The 16,899-nt window shown below is 45.9% G+C and overlaps 2 protein-coding genes across 2 annotated transcripts in view; one reads left to right on the forward strand and one right to left on the reverse strand.

Annotated features, from left to right (window-relative positions):
- The window catches only part of slf1 (SMC5-SMC6 complex localization factor 1), a 39,825-nt gene extending 28,611 nt beyond the window's left edge, over positions 1-11,214 (forward strand). Inside the window, exon 18 of the mRNA XM_039012713.1 lies at positions 10,350-11,214. Coding sequence (XP_038868641.1) covers positions 10,350-10,879 — 530 coding nt within the window. The 3' untranslated portion in view covers positions 10,880-11,214. The remainder of the gene's footprint in view (positions 1-10,349) is intronic.
- Positions 11,215-16,128: 4,914 nt separating this feature from the next.
- mctp1a (multiple C2 domains, transmembrane 1a) overlaps positions 16,129-16,899 on the reverse strand; it is a 102,543-nt gene continuing 101,772 nt past the window's right edge. The window contains exon 21 of the mRNA XM_039013888.1: positions 16,129-16,682. Within this exon, the coding sequence (XP_038869816.1) occupies positions 16,611-16,682 (72 nt within the window). The 3' untranslated portion in view covers positions 16,129-16,610. The remainder of the gene's footprint in view (positions 16,683-16,899) is intronic.

Below are 16,899 nucleotides of genomic sequence, written 5' to 3' on the forward strand. Positions count from 1 at the left end.
AGGTCAGTAGCCTACAGAGTAATATGAGAAGAATGCAATTGCTGAATTTCTGCAGATCAAATCGTTATGTCACACGCTTGGTAAACAACCGGTGTAGACTAACAGTGAAATGCTTACTTACGGGCCCTTCCCAACAATGCCGAGAGAACATGATAGAAAAATCATAACGCAAGGAATGAATACACACCGAGTAACAAACTAAGGGTTTTGATGAATGTCAAATGTAGTAACAGGTCCATGTAGATTAAACAAGCCTTTACATAATACCACAGAGGCAGTCTTCTGCTAATATAACAATGTGCACCTTTCACCTTTTCATTGTCATTCCCAGCTGTGCCAGATACTGTGCCTATCGGCGTTTTTGTCTGCTGGTAATGGGGCTACCTTGGCAAACATGTCAGAGTGGTCATTCCTTCCTGTGCGGTGTCCCGTATACAACAGGAGTTCCCGGATCCTGGTGCAGAATACACAGGGTTTCCCCCACCATACTGACTGATAACATTCAATAATTTAAAAAAAGGACAATACAAGAAAAAGTTGTCTAGTATAATTTGTATGCTGAGTGCCAGGTCTCTCTCTCTTCAGAGACATCAGTATCAAGCCTGTATGTCAGTCTGGACTTCATCACGACATCTTGCAAGTCTCCATGGCTCCGTACATGTTTCTGTGAACACACACAGTCACAGTTCTATTACCAACGGCAGTTAGGATGGGTGATATCTGACAGACAAACAGGTGCTACGTTGAAGTTTGAACAGGTCAGGTAAAAGCTACTCAATTATGGTCTCCCCATCAAACGACTGAGGCGCCAGTCCATCTGTAGAAACAGGCAGAGTTCATCAGTGACACATGGAATGGAAAGGGTTTTGCAAACTGGACATCTATCGAACCACTGCAGCAGTCAATCTTATGAAGTGGTGTTGACTGGGAGGGCCTGTGGGTGACGTACTATACAGCCACGTGGTAAGTTGCATTTGGTTCTAAATAAAAGTACAAAGCTTTTTGCTAATGCACTTCACAACTTAAATGACTCTACTAGATGTATCTGCTTGGCTGGGGAATTAGCCTATTATTTTATCAAGCCAGGAATTTTTTTTATGCAACTTTTCACAACACACATTACCTATCATTGTGGATGAAGCCGTCTGTGTCATCAGGGCAGTAACTCGGGTCACTATCAGAAGCCTTACGGCGTGTCCTTTTCATAGGAGTCGAGGGAGACTGACAGTAAGAGGTGTCACAAGGGTACTTGTGTTGCGTGACACACTTGTATTCTGAGGTCTTTCCTGACAAGCTGTGAAAATAGCAAGTGAACAATTAATGAAATGATTGGTCACTAAACCATTTGTAATCACATTGCTGGACATGTTATGATACCCACCTTTGCTCCTTCTGGTAGGTCCTGGCATCCGTTCATGGCCCGGGGATCACTCTGGCATCCAAAAGTGCACTTTGTCAAACAGAAAAACAGGGTCAACCATTGTCATCATTCCTAAATTATAAACATAGCTCGAGAAATAACGTAATCTCGTTTGTTTGCAAATTCTATGCTTTACAGATGTAGACTTGACTGGCTCCAGATTGGATTAGATTCAGGCCAGTGGGGACGTTACACTTTTCAACCAACTGTGACATTGTTTCTTCTATGGCTCTGGGTTGGTTTGAATTTGTTGCTGCTAGTTAGTACACTGTTGTAGTCAGACATGAGTTAGCTCGTACCACCATAGCTGCATCCAATATTTATTTGTGCCCTAGACATGGGTTGCACCTCGTAGGCTAATGTGACTGTTTTGTCTACGTTACACTAACTTAGAAATACGATGGCATTGCTAAAATAGGCAAATAATTAGTAGGAAACAATTTGTCATATTATGATGATGTCAAATGTACTTTAGTGAGATGGCAATGTTACTAGGTAAGTTTGACAAAATTAGCTAGCAATGCTAATGTTAGCATTGCTAGCTAAAATACTGTTGTCCCCTCGTCTCTGTTAGCTGGCTACCGGTGTACTCATCACCACTGGGGACCAACACATCTCAATCACCTATCCCCGCATGATAGGGTCCATCGGCAGGGCATGCAAACCATAGTTGTTGGCTGTGTATCCTGCTTTAAGCGTGCGTTGCATGGTCAATCCGTAAAGGCGTTTCAGTCTCAGACGTCCGTGATCTTTTTGAAATCGTTGGTTGGGGGGCGATGAAACAACGGAGCCCCATTCAATGAAGGGAAGCGATGTAGGGGGCGGTTTGCACGTGGACATGATTGTAATCCAAACCCAACCTTCATTTACTCATTGTGACACATTTCGGTTCCAAACTTTTAGACGACTTTGACAAAAATGGTGCTATTTACACATTGTAGTCAATTTTGACACTAGAATAAACGTTTCTGACTCGAAGGGATTAGTTGGTTTTTAGGGGCAGTAGCTCCTAAAAGCAGTTGCAAATTAATTGTTCAATTGAGGACAGCGATTTATGTTCTACCAGACCTCTTCTGCGGCTGCTTGTTTGTTAGTCACACCACCAAGCATTCGTCAGCTTGTCTGAGTCAGTCACCCCTCCCTTCCCAAGCCAATTCATTTGAGTTCTGAATTCATGTTTGTGGAACTGAAAGATGTCATTAGCTCGGCGGCAAAGGAAGCAGCTTGGTCCCCTCAGACTTGTGCAGTGTCACAGATGTCCTCAGGCTGTGATGCGGAGAGACGTTTCCAAAATGGCGGGTAAACCTCGCCTTGCCTTGATCGGGGTCAACTCGGTAGTCGTCGCAGCTGGGACTGAAACCAGAAACGTTCGGGTAGCGACTGCTACGTTGTTAGCATGTTGCTTACCCCTCACTACGGCCAGTGTGTGTGTTTCAGCAGAACTTCAGGCTGTGTTTTAAAAGGTTAGACCCTCCCTGGGTTCGCCACCAAATTTCTACTTTCTCTTTCTCTCGCAGCCTTTAATGGTGTTTTGGATGTCTCCTCTATCTATCTATAGAAGAGTTTCCCCTTTCATGCTCCTCTCACGTGTGTGTGTGTGTGTGCATGCAGGCAAGCTGCTATATATTTCAAGGTTGCACTTCTACTTGGGTTTGTGCTATTTTCTGGTCTTGCAAGATTTCTTGCAGCCCACCTAACCGCATAAGGCCTCAAAGTACATTCACTGTACTTTCCATCCACCTCCCTCTTAGACCAGACTAGCCCTCCTCTGTTAGAACCACTTGCCCGATGCTGTGTTTTTACTGCCTACCGAGGCAGCTTCGGAAGGGTAGGAGGCTTCTTTTATGCGAGTGGCGTAAACACACACAGGTCGAGCAACTCCTCCTGTAACGCTCCATTTTCTCCTTCTCTTCCAAAGGTCCAGTTGCGTGCCTTTCCTCTCGGAGGAACAAGGGGCGACGGGCTAGACACAAGCACGGCCCCAAGGTTAACGTCTAGCGTCTCTGTTTCCGGACAGGGGCGTAGCCGCGTCCTTTTCCTATGGCTGTCTCTTCTTTCTGTTCAGGCCGGACCTCAAAAACGCCAGCAATCAGTCTTCACTTGAATCCGACTGTGTGTCGACCCAAAAGACAACACCACCGTGTCCAAGAGCAACATGAAGAAGCCGTAGTTCAGACGTATCTGATCATGGTTACCCAAAAGTAAAAATTGCGCGACGGTTGTCACTTCCCGTGAATCTGGCCACGAGAGATTAAGACAAGTCAAGACTTCTATATTGTTACATTTTTCCAGCTGTGTTGAATGTGTGGTAGTGAGTAGTTTTATAGACCCTCCGTTTGTAAGAGGTCATGACTGCTTTGTGTACTAAGTTGCCTACCCAGTTCCTTCCTTATATGTTGTCCACGTGCAAATGAGGGTCCAAGGGCACTAAAGCTGCTCGGACCCTTACACAGTAACAAGTCTGAGTAGGTCACAGGATATGGCCAATGTCATTTTTCTTAGCCATTTCCCTGCACTTCCTTAGTCATCTACTGACAAGACACTGTGCCTTATCGAAGTTATTATCAAAGTGCTGCAAATCAGCATAAAGCCCGAATACTGGGCAGCAAGGGATTTACAATGTCGCCTCCAATCTGTTGGTTCCTCGTCCTGTAGATGTCATAACGGCTGTGTGTGTGGCAGGTGTGCCCGTGGGGGATTACAGCTAGAGTCCAGCCTTCAACCCTAACCCTCTGGCCCATAATCTGCCTCTAATCTCTGTCTGCCCAGGCCTATGTTTGGTTGGGTGATGAGCCCTTCAACCGGATAGCTCTCATTACCACCGCTAACAAACAAACATCCCTACGACTCTAGCTACTGCTAGCAGGCTGGGTTCACTTAAAGATGTGGGCTGCGTCTCAACAATGGCAAGTGGTTTCTAGGGCTGTGACGATACCAGTATCGCAATCATTTTTTTTACATGGCAAAAATGAAAACATGAAGTAGACCAAACTAGTATGTCCTTTTTAAAAACCTGCTGTGTGTAAAATATTGTTTGCTGTAGCTTGGAAAAGAAATACATGTGACTCTGGATGACAACACAATGGTGTTTGTTTCCAACGTTAGGGCTGTTTTCCTCAAGAAGTTAAAGCCGCTTTGTGTTTCCTTGCCACGATACAAACAAGTATCGCGATACTGATATCGTCCCGGCCATAGTGGGTTTGTTTCTTTGTCTCCTGTTCCTTTATCCACAGTGATTTCACCAAATCAGTCGTCTTTAAAAAAGTAGACTGGAGACTAGGAGAATAAGCTTTATCCCGCTGGCTGTTGAGATGTGTACATTGACTGTGGTTGGGCCGTGCCATTGGTTGATGCTGTGCTATTGTCTTCCTATGGTTGCTGTTGTTGTAGGGCAGGGGTGCTCCTCTGGGGGTGTTGCCCCTGGTCTCAGTTCACACAGTCTCTCGCTGTCTTTCTGTCTGGTGGAAGGGGAAATAGAGAGTGGGATGTTTACTGTGCTCTGCTGTGCTGTGGAGCCGCATCCCAGTCTGTTTGCCTCTGCGTCTCTCGTCTGGAACTAAAGCAGACACCGAGAGGGAGAGAGAGAGGGGGATGGAACTAGGACTCCTTGCTCTGTTTCTCCCCTCCTCCACTCTGGCTTTTGTATTTCTTGTCTTTGCCTGCCCTCTAAAGGCCAGAGGGCTCTGTGCTCTGTGTGTGATGGTGTGTGTGGCAATCAGGCTGCGTCTGACTGGTGCAGGCTGCAGTAGCATTCGTGAGGCGTGTGAATTCCCCCGCCTGCATGAGCAGAGCTACACACACACACACACACACACACGTAGAGCAAATAGCGTAATTACCCCTGCTCACATTTAATCCCCCAGGTGTTTTATTTATCTCCAGAGCAGCATATCTGACACATTGCGCCAATACCTGGACTCATTTTAATCGCTCTCCGTGATGCAGGAGCCAATATCGTACCAAGCCCCGGACACTCTTCCAACGCTCTCTCGCTCTCTGTGTGTGTAGGGGTGTGTGTATTTGTGTGTGCAGTGTAAGTGTGAGGTAAAGCACTGACAGGTTGTGAAGAATAGGCAGCGGCGGATTCCGTTGGAGGGAGGGAGGCCGAATCGGTTTAGGTCTTGCCGCCAAATATGGTGATGAGAGGAAGTCCAGTGGGAGAATATGGCGATACATCAGTCCTTTTCAGTCGAGATCGCTTTCTGAGTCAAAATACAAGCCGAGATCTACCGCTCAGATTTACACGACTTCAAAAAAAAACGTACGCCTATGTAACATTTAACCAATTAAAAAGCAGTTGTGTAGCAATGAGGTTTGTGCAGTAGCCTATAGACCCAATCCATTATCGCTGCATATTGGCTACGCTTTGAATTGCCGTGCCAATCTTGCTCTTCTCAGACCATTTTGAAATGATATTACAAACATTGTAGCCACTGTATATGACCATTTGATCACGCTGGTAATAGGTCATTTGTTGTATTACTTGTGAGGCACAGCTGAGTGAGCATAATCATTTGTTTTTAGTTTTTTACTGGACTGGATGGCCTGCATCTGATGGTCAGTCTGAGCAGAGGAAGGGAGCAGCGGTGAGGCTGCCTCTCACCCGACTCACCGACCCTCCCTCCGCTGGGAAAAGGGGACACAGTCCTTCAGCTGATGGCGAAACTTAAGCATTATTTCTGCCTCATGCACGTCATGCATGTTGTTACTCCTATGACCAGAGAAAGGTAAATATTCCTTGATATTAAAAAAGGCACAAGCCGCTAATAATAACAACGCAAGCTTATGGAAACGCGTTGCTGTGCTCATTCGTTGCAGCTGCAGTGCTGGTTGTAGCGTTTGTGGAAGTAGGGAGAACACAAAGTGTTGACTGGGCTGAATACCAACTTAAACATGAGCTTACTCCTCTAAACAGCAGCTCTTTGCTGTATTCGTTGTCTCTCGAGTCAGTTTTAAACATTTAGAAATCTCACATGATCAACTTTGCTGTGCGTTCGAGGCTTCTTGTTTTTACAGTCTATGGCGCGAGGAAACATGGTGATCTGGTTGTCCAGCGGTAGGCCTATAGGTACCCTTGATTTGTTCTCTGTTTTTGTTTTACAGAAATGTTTGGTGATCGACTAGGGAATGTTTGTAGATCGACCAGGTGACCACTGAGCTAGGTGAAACTTGGCCGACATTCTGCAAATGTTCTCATTGATGAAACACCATCTCAATGCTGTTCCCCAAATTAAAATCTGTTTCGAACAGAGTGCACAAAGTTTTGTAGACTTTACCATTTCTAAAAGTTAGAAAAAATTGCATTGTTTAGAAGGAGTACATGGGCGAATTGAGTTATTGCACATGTGCACTTCAGGGTAGGCGTTCCCTAACGAAAATATGCAAATACACGGTAGAACATGTTAGCTCGCTAGCTCCTGCTTGGCTCTGCCCACCTCCTTGTGTGTTCTGCCCACTATACTTCATTTGTTCCCATTTGGGAACTACGCCGATGAGATATCTTGAGTTAGTTACCGGTATTTTTGTAGCGCGTGTGTACAGGTAGACGAACACAGCCGGGCAGGATAGAAAGACCGCCACAGAGACAGACAGGTCTCTGCTGAATTCCCCCCCACACCTCTCTCTGTCTCTGTTACTCCCCCATGTTGTGGCCTGTCTGTCAGGCAGTTTGATATGGCGGCAGAGCGGCAGGCAGGCCAGGACCACGTCAAGCCTGCCTCACCCAGCCTGACACATCACTCACACTGATGGGTCTGATTTGAGCCCAGGCCTCTTTTGCATGGAGTAGGGAGGGGAGGAAATGAATCAGCTCGGGGGGGGGGGGGTAGAAAGAGAGGGGAAGGAGGGGTGAGAGCTCAGTTCACGGAGAAAGGGGGAGCAGAATAAGTGGGGGGGCGGGTTGGTGGCTGTGCCCATCATACCCGACTAGGTTTAGTATTTGGCTTCCTGTATTTCAATAAGTGCCCTGTAGTTAGCAAGCATGTAGGGGAGGGCCACAGGATGTTTCAACAGAATTTACAGTCACGGATGATGGTGCACTTCTTTGCCAGGGATTTTTCACACACAAAAACATGGATCGTTGAAGGCCACTTGAGCTGAGCCTGCATTCTGTGGACTGAAAAGATATTTTTTTTTTCCTTTTTGGAGAAGAGTTCCAAAAAGTACTCAAGAACATGGCCTTCTGCCATTGAAATGTTAATTGACGGTGTGAAAGGCACATGCAGAGCACAACCCAAGGCTGGACCCCTCACTGAAAGCTACAGCTATTGTGAACAAAATATTCCCACTTTGGAAGTCTATTTTTGAGGCTCAAAACTGGAAGATGTTTGCGAAGATTGACCATTCCCGACATACAACATTTCTCTCCCCCTCTCTTAAACTTGATAGACCTGGCAAATACTGTGAATGCTTCACCTCAAGGCCCAAAGCCCTTTGCCTGAGCATGACATGACTGACCTGAAACTTCATAAGCACTCCTTTTCAATGGGCCTAATGGCAAGGCCAAATAAACCTGGAGTGGTTGGCTATTATTACCTGCTTTGTGTGAAGAACTCTTCTCACCTCGCCTACCTCTCTCTTTCCATCCCTCTATCCCTCCCCCACTCTCTCTATCCCTCTCTTTAGTTCTCTCTAGAGCGGCTTTGATCGAAACCGTGCTCTTACGTCCTTGACTGCTGCTCCCTGGCTGACCTCTGCATTGTAAATGTCCCCCGCTAATGTAAAAGTTTATGTAGATTAACGCGCCAATTTATGCAGATTGAGTTTTTTTGCCACTTGAGCTTGAAGCACTATAAAGGTAGATGAGAGCTGACCTCCCGTGGTACCCGAGTCATGTGCTTTACTTTCGCTATTCCTCCGAGCGCCAGAGCTGGCTAGCTGTATTCGAAGAGGGAAACAGAAAGAAACACTTCTTCTTCATTTGCAGGCTCCTTTTTCTCTCCACAAGTCGTGATGGCCACCTAAGTTCCATAATAAATAACATTATTTAGCGTGAGTACGGTATGCACAAGTCTATGTATTTACTATGTGTGCGAGAGCGCCAACCAATAATTCCAATGTGTGTACAGTGTTTATTTTAATACCTAGTTAATGAACTACTTGAACTTGCTGAATGGCAGCTTCTACTCGTAAGGTAAAGAACACCATTCAGTGTATTAAATCGTCGGACGAAAGAAGAGCCTCCCTTTTTTAAGCCTGATGCCGCCTCTGCACACGTGCCACGCGCATCCAACAACAAGGACAACAATTGTCCTTCCTTTACCCGTCCTGTTTCACAAGCCTCAGAGTGTCTGTCAAACAGAAACCGCTGCCTGGCTGTCTGTTGGCTGCCGTTCAGACTCTGTGGCGAATCGTCAGAGAGCCCTGAACTAGCTCACAAGTGGCGGGAACATTGCGGAGGTTGAGCAGTCAAGTGCCATCAAGTGTAGTTTGCCATAGAAATTGGATGTCTAAAAGCAAACAAAGGGCTCACACTCGGCCTGCTCCACATAGGCCAAGTGTGCGTGGGCCCGATGCTGGAAAAGGCTTTTATTATGAACACACAAAGGGAAGAGGAGAGAGAGAGAAGACAAGAAAATGTACAAAGTACTTTTAACACGTTGCCCTACTACACACAGTGAAACCGGCTTTGCGTTAAAGTACATTTGTATGTATGTATGTACGTACGTGTCGTGTCCAGTCCTACTGATGTCGTGTATGAGCGAGGAGAAATGTGGTTCGTGAGAAGATCAAATCGGTCTTGTGTTTGAACGATAATAACTTTATTGTACTCTAGCCTCATAATGTCGGTTTCCCAACCCTTAGCAATGCCTCTCAGTTTGATTAATCTGCACTGACAGTCTAATGTGTTACATAAGCATGTGTAAACCTAAAACTTAAAGTTAATAGTGTCAACGTAAGTTAGCAGTAAAGTGAGTTGAATGCCTTGGCTGGCCCTGTGGGTTAACAGCTGTTCTTTCTTTCTCTCTCTCTCTCTCTCTGTCTCCACTGTATATATCTAAAACAGTCCCATTGGCCCCCATGTAGTCTGACACTGAGTATGAAAAAACATTAGGAACACCTTCCTAATATTGAGTTGCACCCTCTTTTGCCCTCAGAACAGCCTCAATTCGTCGGGGCATGGACTCTACAAGGTGTTAAAAGCATTCCACAGGGATGCTGGCCCATGTTAACTCCAATGGTTACCACAGTTGTGTCAAGTTGGCTGGATGTCCTCTGGGCGGTGGACCATTCTTGCCACACATGGAACATTTTGAGTGTGACAAAACCCAGCAGCGTTGCAGCTCTTGACAACCTCAAACCGGTGTGCCTGGCACCTACTACCATAACCCGTAGTAAATATTTTGCCTTACCCGTTCAACCTCTGAATGGCACACACACACAATCCGTGTCTCAATTGTCTCGAGGCTTAAAAATCCTTCTTTAACCTGTCTCCTCCCCTTCGTCTACACTGATTGAAGTGGATTTAACAAGTGACATCAGTAAGGGATCATAGCTTTCACCTGGATTCAGCTGGTCAGTCTATGTCATTGAAAGAGCAGGTGTTCATAATGTTTTGTGTACTCAGTGTATTTTCATAATTACGTTTCTTAAATTGGCTGCTCAACCGTGCGTTCGTTGTGTGTCATGATTTCATCACTGATGCTTCTCAGGCCCTAATTGCACATGTGTGCAACGTTTCAAAAACATGACCATGTTTTCTTAAGAGTGGCACTGTTTTAATGTCGTTTAAAGTTGAATTCAATTTCACTCCCTATTGCTCGGTCATACGATGGTGTAAATATGGTATTAATAGCAGTAGTTGAAATGCCCAAAATATTGAAAATGGTAACGAATGTAGAAACTAACTAGAAATCTAAAGTAATCTTGTTGGGGTCAAGATGAAAGGTTAAAGTTGAACTCTGTCTGTCTCTGTCCATCTTTCCTGCAGGCTCTGAGCTGCTGCAGCAGAGGGACGGTCGTGGTCGGACAGCGCTGGACCTGGTCTCCACCGTCACACTGAGGGAGGAGCTTCAACGCAGCGCCCTTGCCGGAGACGCGGCCCTAGAGGCCCTGGGGTCAGAGGTCAGAGACCTACCCTTCCTGGAGGCCTGCTCCTGCCTGCTGACTTGCCTGCTTCTCACCTACCAGCTAGAGAGGGCTGTCCCCTTCCCTCCCCCCTTCTCATCCTCCCAGGCCCAGGACAGGCCTCTCTCCCTGGGGATGAAGCTGGCCAGAGCCCTGGAGAGCCACACTGCCCGGAGGCTGACGGCGGGCTGGGGTGACCCACGGCTGGTGCGCTTGGCTGAGGACATGGAGACCGCGTTGGGGGTGGAGGAATGCCTGGCTCAGTTGTGTCCCGCTATCAGGGAGTGCCAGGGCCCACACACACGCCTCCTCATCACCCTGCTGGAGGAGATGAAGGCCCACAGAGCAGCGCTGCTCTCACACACACACACTGTGACACACACACCTGACTGATAATGGACATTGACTGCGGCCGTGATTCAGGCGCGTTATAGGCACGTTATAGAGCAGAGCACTATAACAGACTTTTAAAGGTATTTTATGCTTTAGCCAACATGTACAACGTTTCTTGTGAATGTGATCTCCACTGTCTAGGTCCCTGCTCTATAAACTTTTGAGTGAATTGCGACATGCATAAATTATTGTTGTTTACATTTGTATTCATGTTAATCATGTGACATTACACTACCACTGTTAGTCTTCTTTCTTTTTTTTCAATTTTTCATACACATTTTCATGTTAACACTGTGTTTTTATAGATTTTGAATAAATATATTTTGTATTGAGAAGTGGTACAATATGTAATGATTCGCAGTGGCTGCACAACTTCCTCATATGGATGCAATCAAGGGCTAGGTAGGTAGTTATATCCTAAAGGATAGGTAGGTTTAACCAATTACCGCAGCCTTTTTTTTATTAAACTATGGGTCAAAAACCCGGTGAGTCATCATGGGTATGTAAAACGTGGGTCGCTACTGGTGGAGTAAAGCGGTCACAATAGGGCTCTCCTAGGCCCCATACAAACTGCAAAGGATGAGAAGATCCAAGCCCCCTCACCTTGAACCTTCCCCTCCAATCTGTTATAGATTAGCACACTAGACAGCTGATTTTCGAGTGTTAAAACTGCCTCGTATTTAATCCCAGCCACAACGGGCAAATTCCGTTTGTATTACCTGGTGACCTGGGTGGGTGGAGATTTTACCATGGAATGGTCTAAAATAAGTCAAATCCTCCCAAACGGGTCTATGGTCGATGGTAAACTAATCTTGTTCTAAAGGAAGCTCCGCCTCAGGGGCTGAGCAATTGTGATTGGTTGGATAAAAGCTCTGTTTCATATCTGTCTGCATTGTGACCAAATTTCCTGGTCCCTCCCTTTACGCATATTATTTGACAGATATTCTTAAAAATATATATTTATTTTAAGACTCATATTGATGCCATAAGTCAATGGTGCCACCTGTCAATTATTTTATAAGGCGGGATAATGATTTTAATTATTTCACCGTCTACACTTGTAAGATGTCCGGACACAACGTGTGCCTGACTACCTCCAGAGGTGGCCAGGAAGATCAGATCAAAGTGTATTTTGTATACACCTGTCTAAAAATGTTGGCACGATCAGGACTAAGGACATGTTAGAGCCAGGTATAAACAGCTCTTTAGTTGCAACACACGGGATGTGGCTTTGACTCCCGTAAGGCCACATATAAGCGGTGGTGTAGCCAAGGCTTGACGCATTCAAGGATCGCGAACAGAAAAATCATAGTACAAACTCAGGACGCAGGTGAAAGGTAAAAGAAACACTTTTTAATGACAAATTTAGAAATAAATTAATCCCACTAAATCAAATGGGCTAGCTCTGTCAGAGCATATAACTTACTCAAACTGAACCAAAGTCATTCCTTCAAAAATCAGAGGTTTATGGAGAGTCCCGATGCAGTGCAGGTGCTGCCAATATAATAAAGCCACTCAGTCCAGCGACACTTTCTGCAGAATTGAATGTTGTGGAACGTTCAAATAGAAATAGGCTATGTAGATCGAACATGCCTCTCTGGCATGTAGAATAAGGAATTACATTGGCTCAATTCACGGCATTTCTATCTGCAATGTTCAAGAACATTTGGCAACTGAACATAGACCAGGTGACCTGTATAGTACAGGGTTATGGGTCGTGTAGTCTTTACTATGGCGGCCATCTTAGGGCAGACCCCCCCCCCCCATTTGACACCTACTGTGTGGCATGCCCGTAGGTGGACGTGTCACATGTGCATGTGATCGTGCAGCACGAGACGGACAGGTGTCTATAAACAATAACAGTAGTACTTTAATAAGAGCTTAATCCGTTACAGGGAATGACAAATGAATCTCAAAGCAACTAAACTACAACTCAACAGGACTCAAATCAACATAATATTGGCAGAGCTACCCATGCTCTTCCCCCAATTGTCTTCTCCATGCAGGGGAAGATACAGTAGCCTCTAACCCTGTAAGGCTGTTCACTTCTTTATGGTGGCTGGTACGGGTCAGGAGTCTTTAAAATAAGCAACAACTCACTGCAGCAGTTCCACCATTGTGAGCAACCATGCTGCTTCGCATTCGATTGCAGAGCAATTGAAAGGGCAACAAACGGAGGTGCGTGTCAGTTGAACATGCACCAGCACAGGCACTCACCAAAGGTCTGTCTTTGTATTTGGCAGTGGAAGCATCTATTGAGCCGGATGGGTCCTGTCATGTTTGGTCACGTAGTGTCCTGAGCTGGGAGCACAAGACAGAGATGGAAGAGCCTCATCTGTGGGCCACGTGGGGGGTAACCAGGAGTAAGACTAGCCCACCTCTGGGTGCTCAAGAATACAACCTAGCCTGGCCACACAAACTATTCCCTGAGTGGGGAACTTCAATACAGAGATGGGCTTATACTGTAGTGGGTGATTGTGTGTGTTAGAGGGAGCTAGCGATTACATCCTGACATGTGAGGATGATGTGTGTTTGTCAGAGGAGGAGAGACTAATGACCCAGTGTTCCTTCCTGATCTCTTCTTGTGGAGGGGAGTACCACTGGCTGGGTACGCATGTCGTCATTTACGGGGCTGTGAGGAGTGATGTACAGGAGTTTAGATGGAGGCGGTTCAGACAGTGGCGGGACTCCCAGACTAATAAATGATCTGGTCAGAGGATTCACACAGGGGCCTCAAGGGCCCTCCCGGGTGGTATGCACTTCGAACCAACCTTTTGTGTAGCTGGCTATGTATTTGTCTTCGTGAAGCTCAATGCCGTTTTTGGCAATGAATGAAAAATCTCCATAGATGATACAAAATATTTAATCTTTTACAAGTTTTTCCAAAATTATCGACATACATCTGGTGAATTTATTGGTCGTATTAGATGTACATTATTTTCTCATAACTTTCCCTTCACTGCCCACCCACCCCAAATCCCCGTCCTTGTCCTCTACAACCATTGGCCAGGACTAGGAGAGTGAAGATGATGTCACAGGCAACACTGCAGGCAAAAATACCTCGGAGAGAAATGACAAGCATACACCTATACAAGATCATCAACCAACATCAGACCATTTACAGGCATATTATGTACATCATTCCAAAAAAAGTAAGTTGAGTAAAAAAAAAAGGGTGTGCAAATGAAAGTGCCATTTTCCTTCATGTCCGTCCGATACATTCTGTTTAGCATTTTGTTTCCTGTCGCGTCCTATAAATCACTTTGGCTTGCTTGCATACATCGCCATAACAATGTTATAAAACTTTTAATATTTGGATATAAGACCAAACACAATATACCCACCACAGTTACTGTAAATTATACCACGTACAGTAGTTCACACATACATATTCAGGTTTTCAAACGGTCCCCTTTAGGCAATAAAAATAGACACGAGTCTGCATTTTAGAGAGGATGATATAACCCTCGTAGGTCCTACTCTCCACGGAGCATGTTATTGTATTTCAAGTGCATCTCTCAAACCAAACCAATGGCCTTCCAAAGTGGCAGATCTACGCTTGTTGAAGTTTAAGGGACGGAGGGAGGGAGGGAGGGGGGGAGAGGGGTATGTGGAAGAGTGGAAGGCCCCTTCAGATGTAGCCTACGCTGTGATCTCTCAACAGATGCTTTCGGGAGAGACCCAGGAGACGTTCCCTTCCGACAGGGCCACGATCCTAACCGCTGACGAATGAGAGAGGGACAGTGAGAGGGATGATGGGAGGGCTTTGGAAAGAGGGTGCGCACACATACACGCAAAGCCCTGCGGTCTCTGGCCACCCATCGTCTTGTCTTGTCACACAGCGGCTAACTGGCTGCTCGTCTAGCGGGCGACCTCTCCGCCACCAAACGCAGCGTCTGGCCCTACAGGTTCACAGTCCCATCTACATCACTCTCCAGAGCCAGAAGAGACAGACAACTCCAGAAACATGCACCCATGCACATTTACATGTGCACCACATGTAGCATACACACCCAGCATGCATACACACCCAGCATGCACACACACAGTGTACGGGGACACCCTCCATGCAGCTTGCTTGTTTGCTTTGCATAAACACCCCACTGGGCATAGACGTCAGTTCAACGTCTACCTTTGATTTACCCTTGGTTCAATTGTCAACTAACCTGAAATCAACCAAACATTTCATCTGGTCATTGAATTTAGGTTGAAAGTTGGGCGGGGGGAAAAAAAGGCGAAATTCCCTGACGTGGATCGAATTTTTGCAAATCGCTCAGCTTTCCCACGTTGATTCGACGTCATCGCGTAGCATTGTTTGGGCTGAACTGACGTGGAAACCACGTTGATTCAACCAGTTTTTTGCCCAGTGGGACACATACACACACATACGCGTATGCACAAACTCATCCCTTGAAAGAGAGATCAAAGTTGAGCAGGAGGTGGGGCAGATGGAGATGGCGGCCAGCCTGTGGCACAGTGCTGGAGAGTGTGTGTGTGTGTGTGCCCACTGAGGCAACATGTGGAGATGAGAGGAGAGGAGACCAGCCTTTCAAATAAGATTACCGCTTGGGCTGCCTAAGGCCTGCCTGGCGATTCTGTTTGCACAGGGTGACATCTATATTAGCTCAGTGGCACAGCAGCAATCTACACTTGCCTGCCTCTTCTGGGGGGAAACGACACCCTATTTCTGGGTAGAAAAACACTGATCTGCACTATTGATGGTAGTGCAGATCGGGAGAATGGCATATTGGCAGGACTGCAGCAGTTTTCAGTTCCATTTAAAAGAGGAGTTTTTGAGGTTTTGAAGTTATCATTCATTTGGATCGTCAAGGACCACTGGAACAGGGTGATATGTATATAGGCCTAAGAACTGAAAAGACAATTAACATTTGACCTCTTAAAATATCTAGTTGCTTAAGAAATCGGTGAGAGGCAATTAGAAACGTGGGCAAAGTGTAAACGTACAAATACAGCTTCGAAGATGCCAATGAAGGGTGTACTATAGGGTTATCTGTTTTAGTTGTCTCTGTGCAGTGTGCGAGCAGCAGGACATACTGTAACTGGAGGCTAACGTGCTAATAGGTAACACTGTATACTGGCTGAGATGGAGGCTTGGTGCAGAAAGAACAACCCCCCCCCCAAAATAGAATAATTTAATCCAAAATGTAAACACAACAAAAAATTATTTACAACATTCTGTAAAATAATGAATAAATAAGCTCTTTATCTATTGTTCCACATGCTTACACCCAGAGGTCATTGGGAGTTCAGATTTTGAAAAGTAGACCAGCCATTCTACCTGTTTAGCGGCTTTCTGACTCTGATAGGGTTAAATGATATGTTCCTTACGGGGAATTATGTAAAAAATGTCTGAAACCTCTTCGGATGAACTCATAACTGTCACACAGTCGAGCATGACTTGTACATCTGTCAGACTGGTACAATGCTGTAGACACCTGGGTCCGGAATGATCCGGTTCACTTTCATCCACGCTCATCTCTAAACTCGGAATTTATCGATTTTTCTCTTGCTGTCTCTTTCTACAATGATAATTACACTTCGGGAGCCTGTACATGTATATTTAAAGTCAGTAGAAGAGGGAGAAAGAGGAAAAAGAGGAAAAAAGTGGAGAGAGAGAGAGAGTGAGTCGAGGAGGTCCAGACCAGCCTTCCTCTGCTCCTTGGTGTCGGGCCGTTGAGGGAGGGAAGATTCAGTGGGCGGACAAAGCCAGCTACCCCGGGTTGTTTTTCTTCCTCTTATTTGGACTATGACTGAGATCCAGTTTCAGCTCTCGGTACTGCACCTGTTAAAACACACACACGCAGAAAGAGAGAGAGAGAGGGCGGTCAGGTGGGGAAAGTGCAGGATGCTGGGATAGAGTCAGTGAGCACCCTGGGCAGGCTCAGTGTGTCCGTCCAGCTGTGTGGAACAGTGGCCTGGGGGAAAGGATCACACAAACAAACAGAACAGGGCAAAGGCTCATGGGAAAGCTTGGAGAGAGTACAGAGCCATCCCCGAGT

Source organism: Salvelinus namaycush, chromosome 18, assembly GCF_016432855.1.
Source record: "Salvelinus namaycush isolate Seneca chromosome 18, SaNama_1.0, whole genome shotgun sequence".
Taxonomy (NCBI): domain Eukaryota; kingdom Metazoa; phylum Chordata; class Actinopteri; order Salmoniformes; family Salmonidae; genus Salvelinus; species Salvelinus namaycush.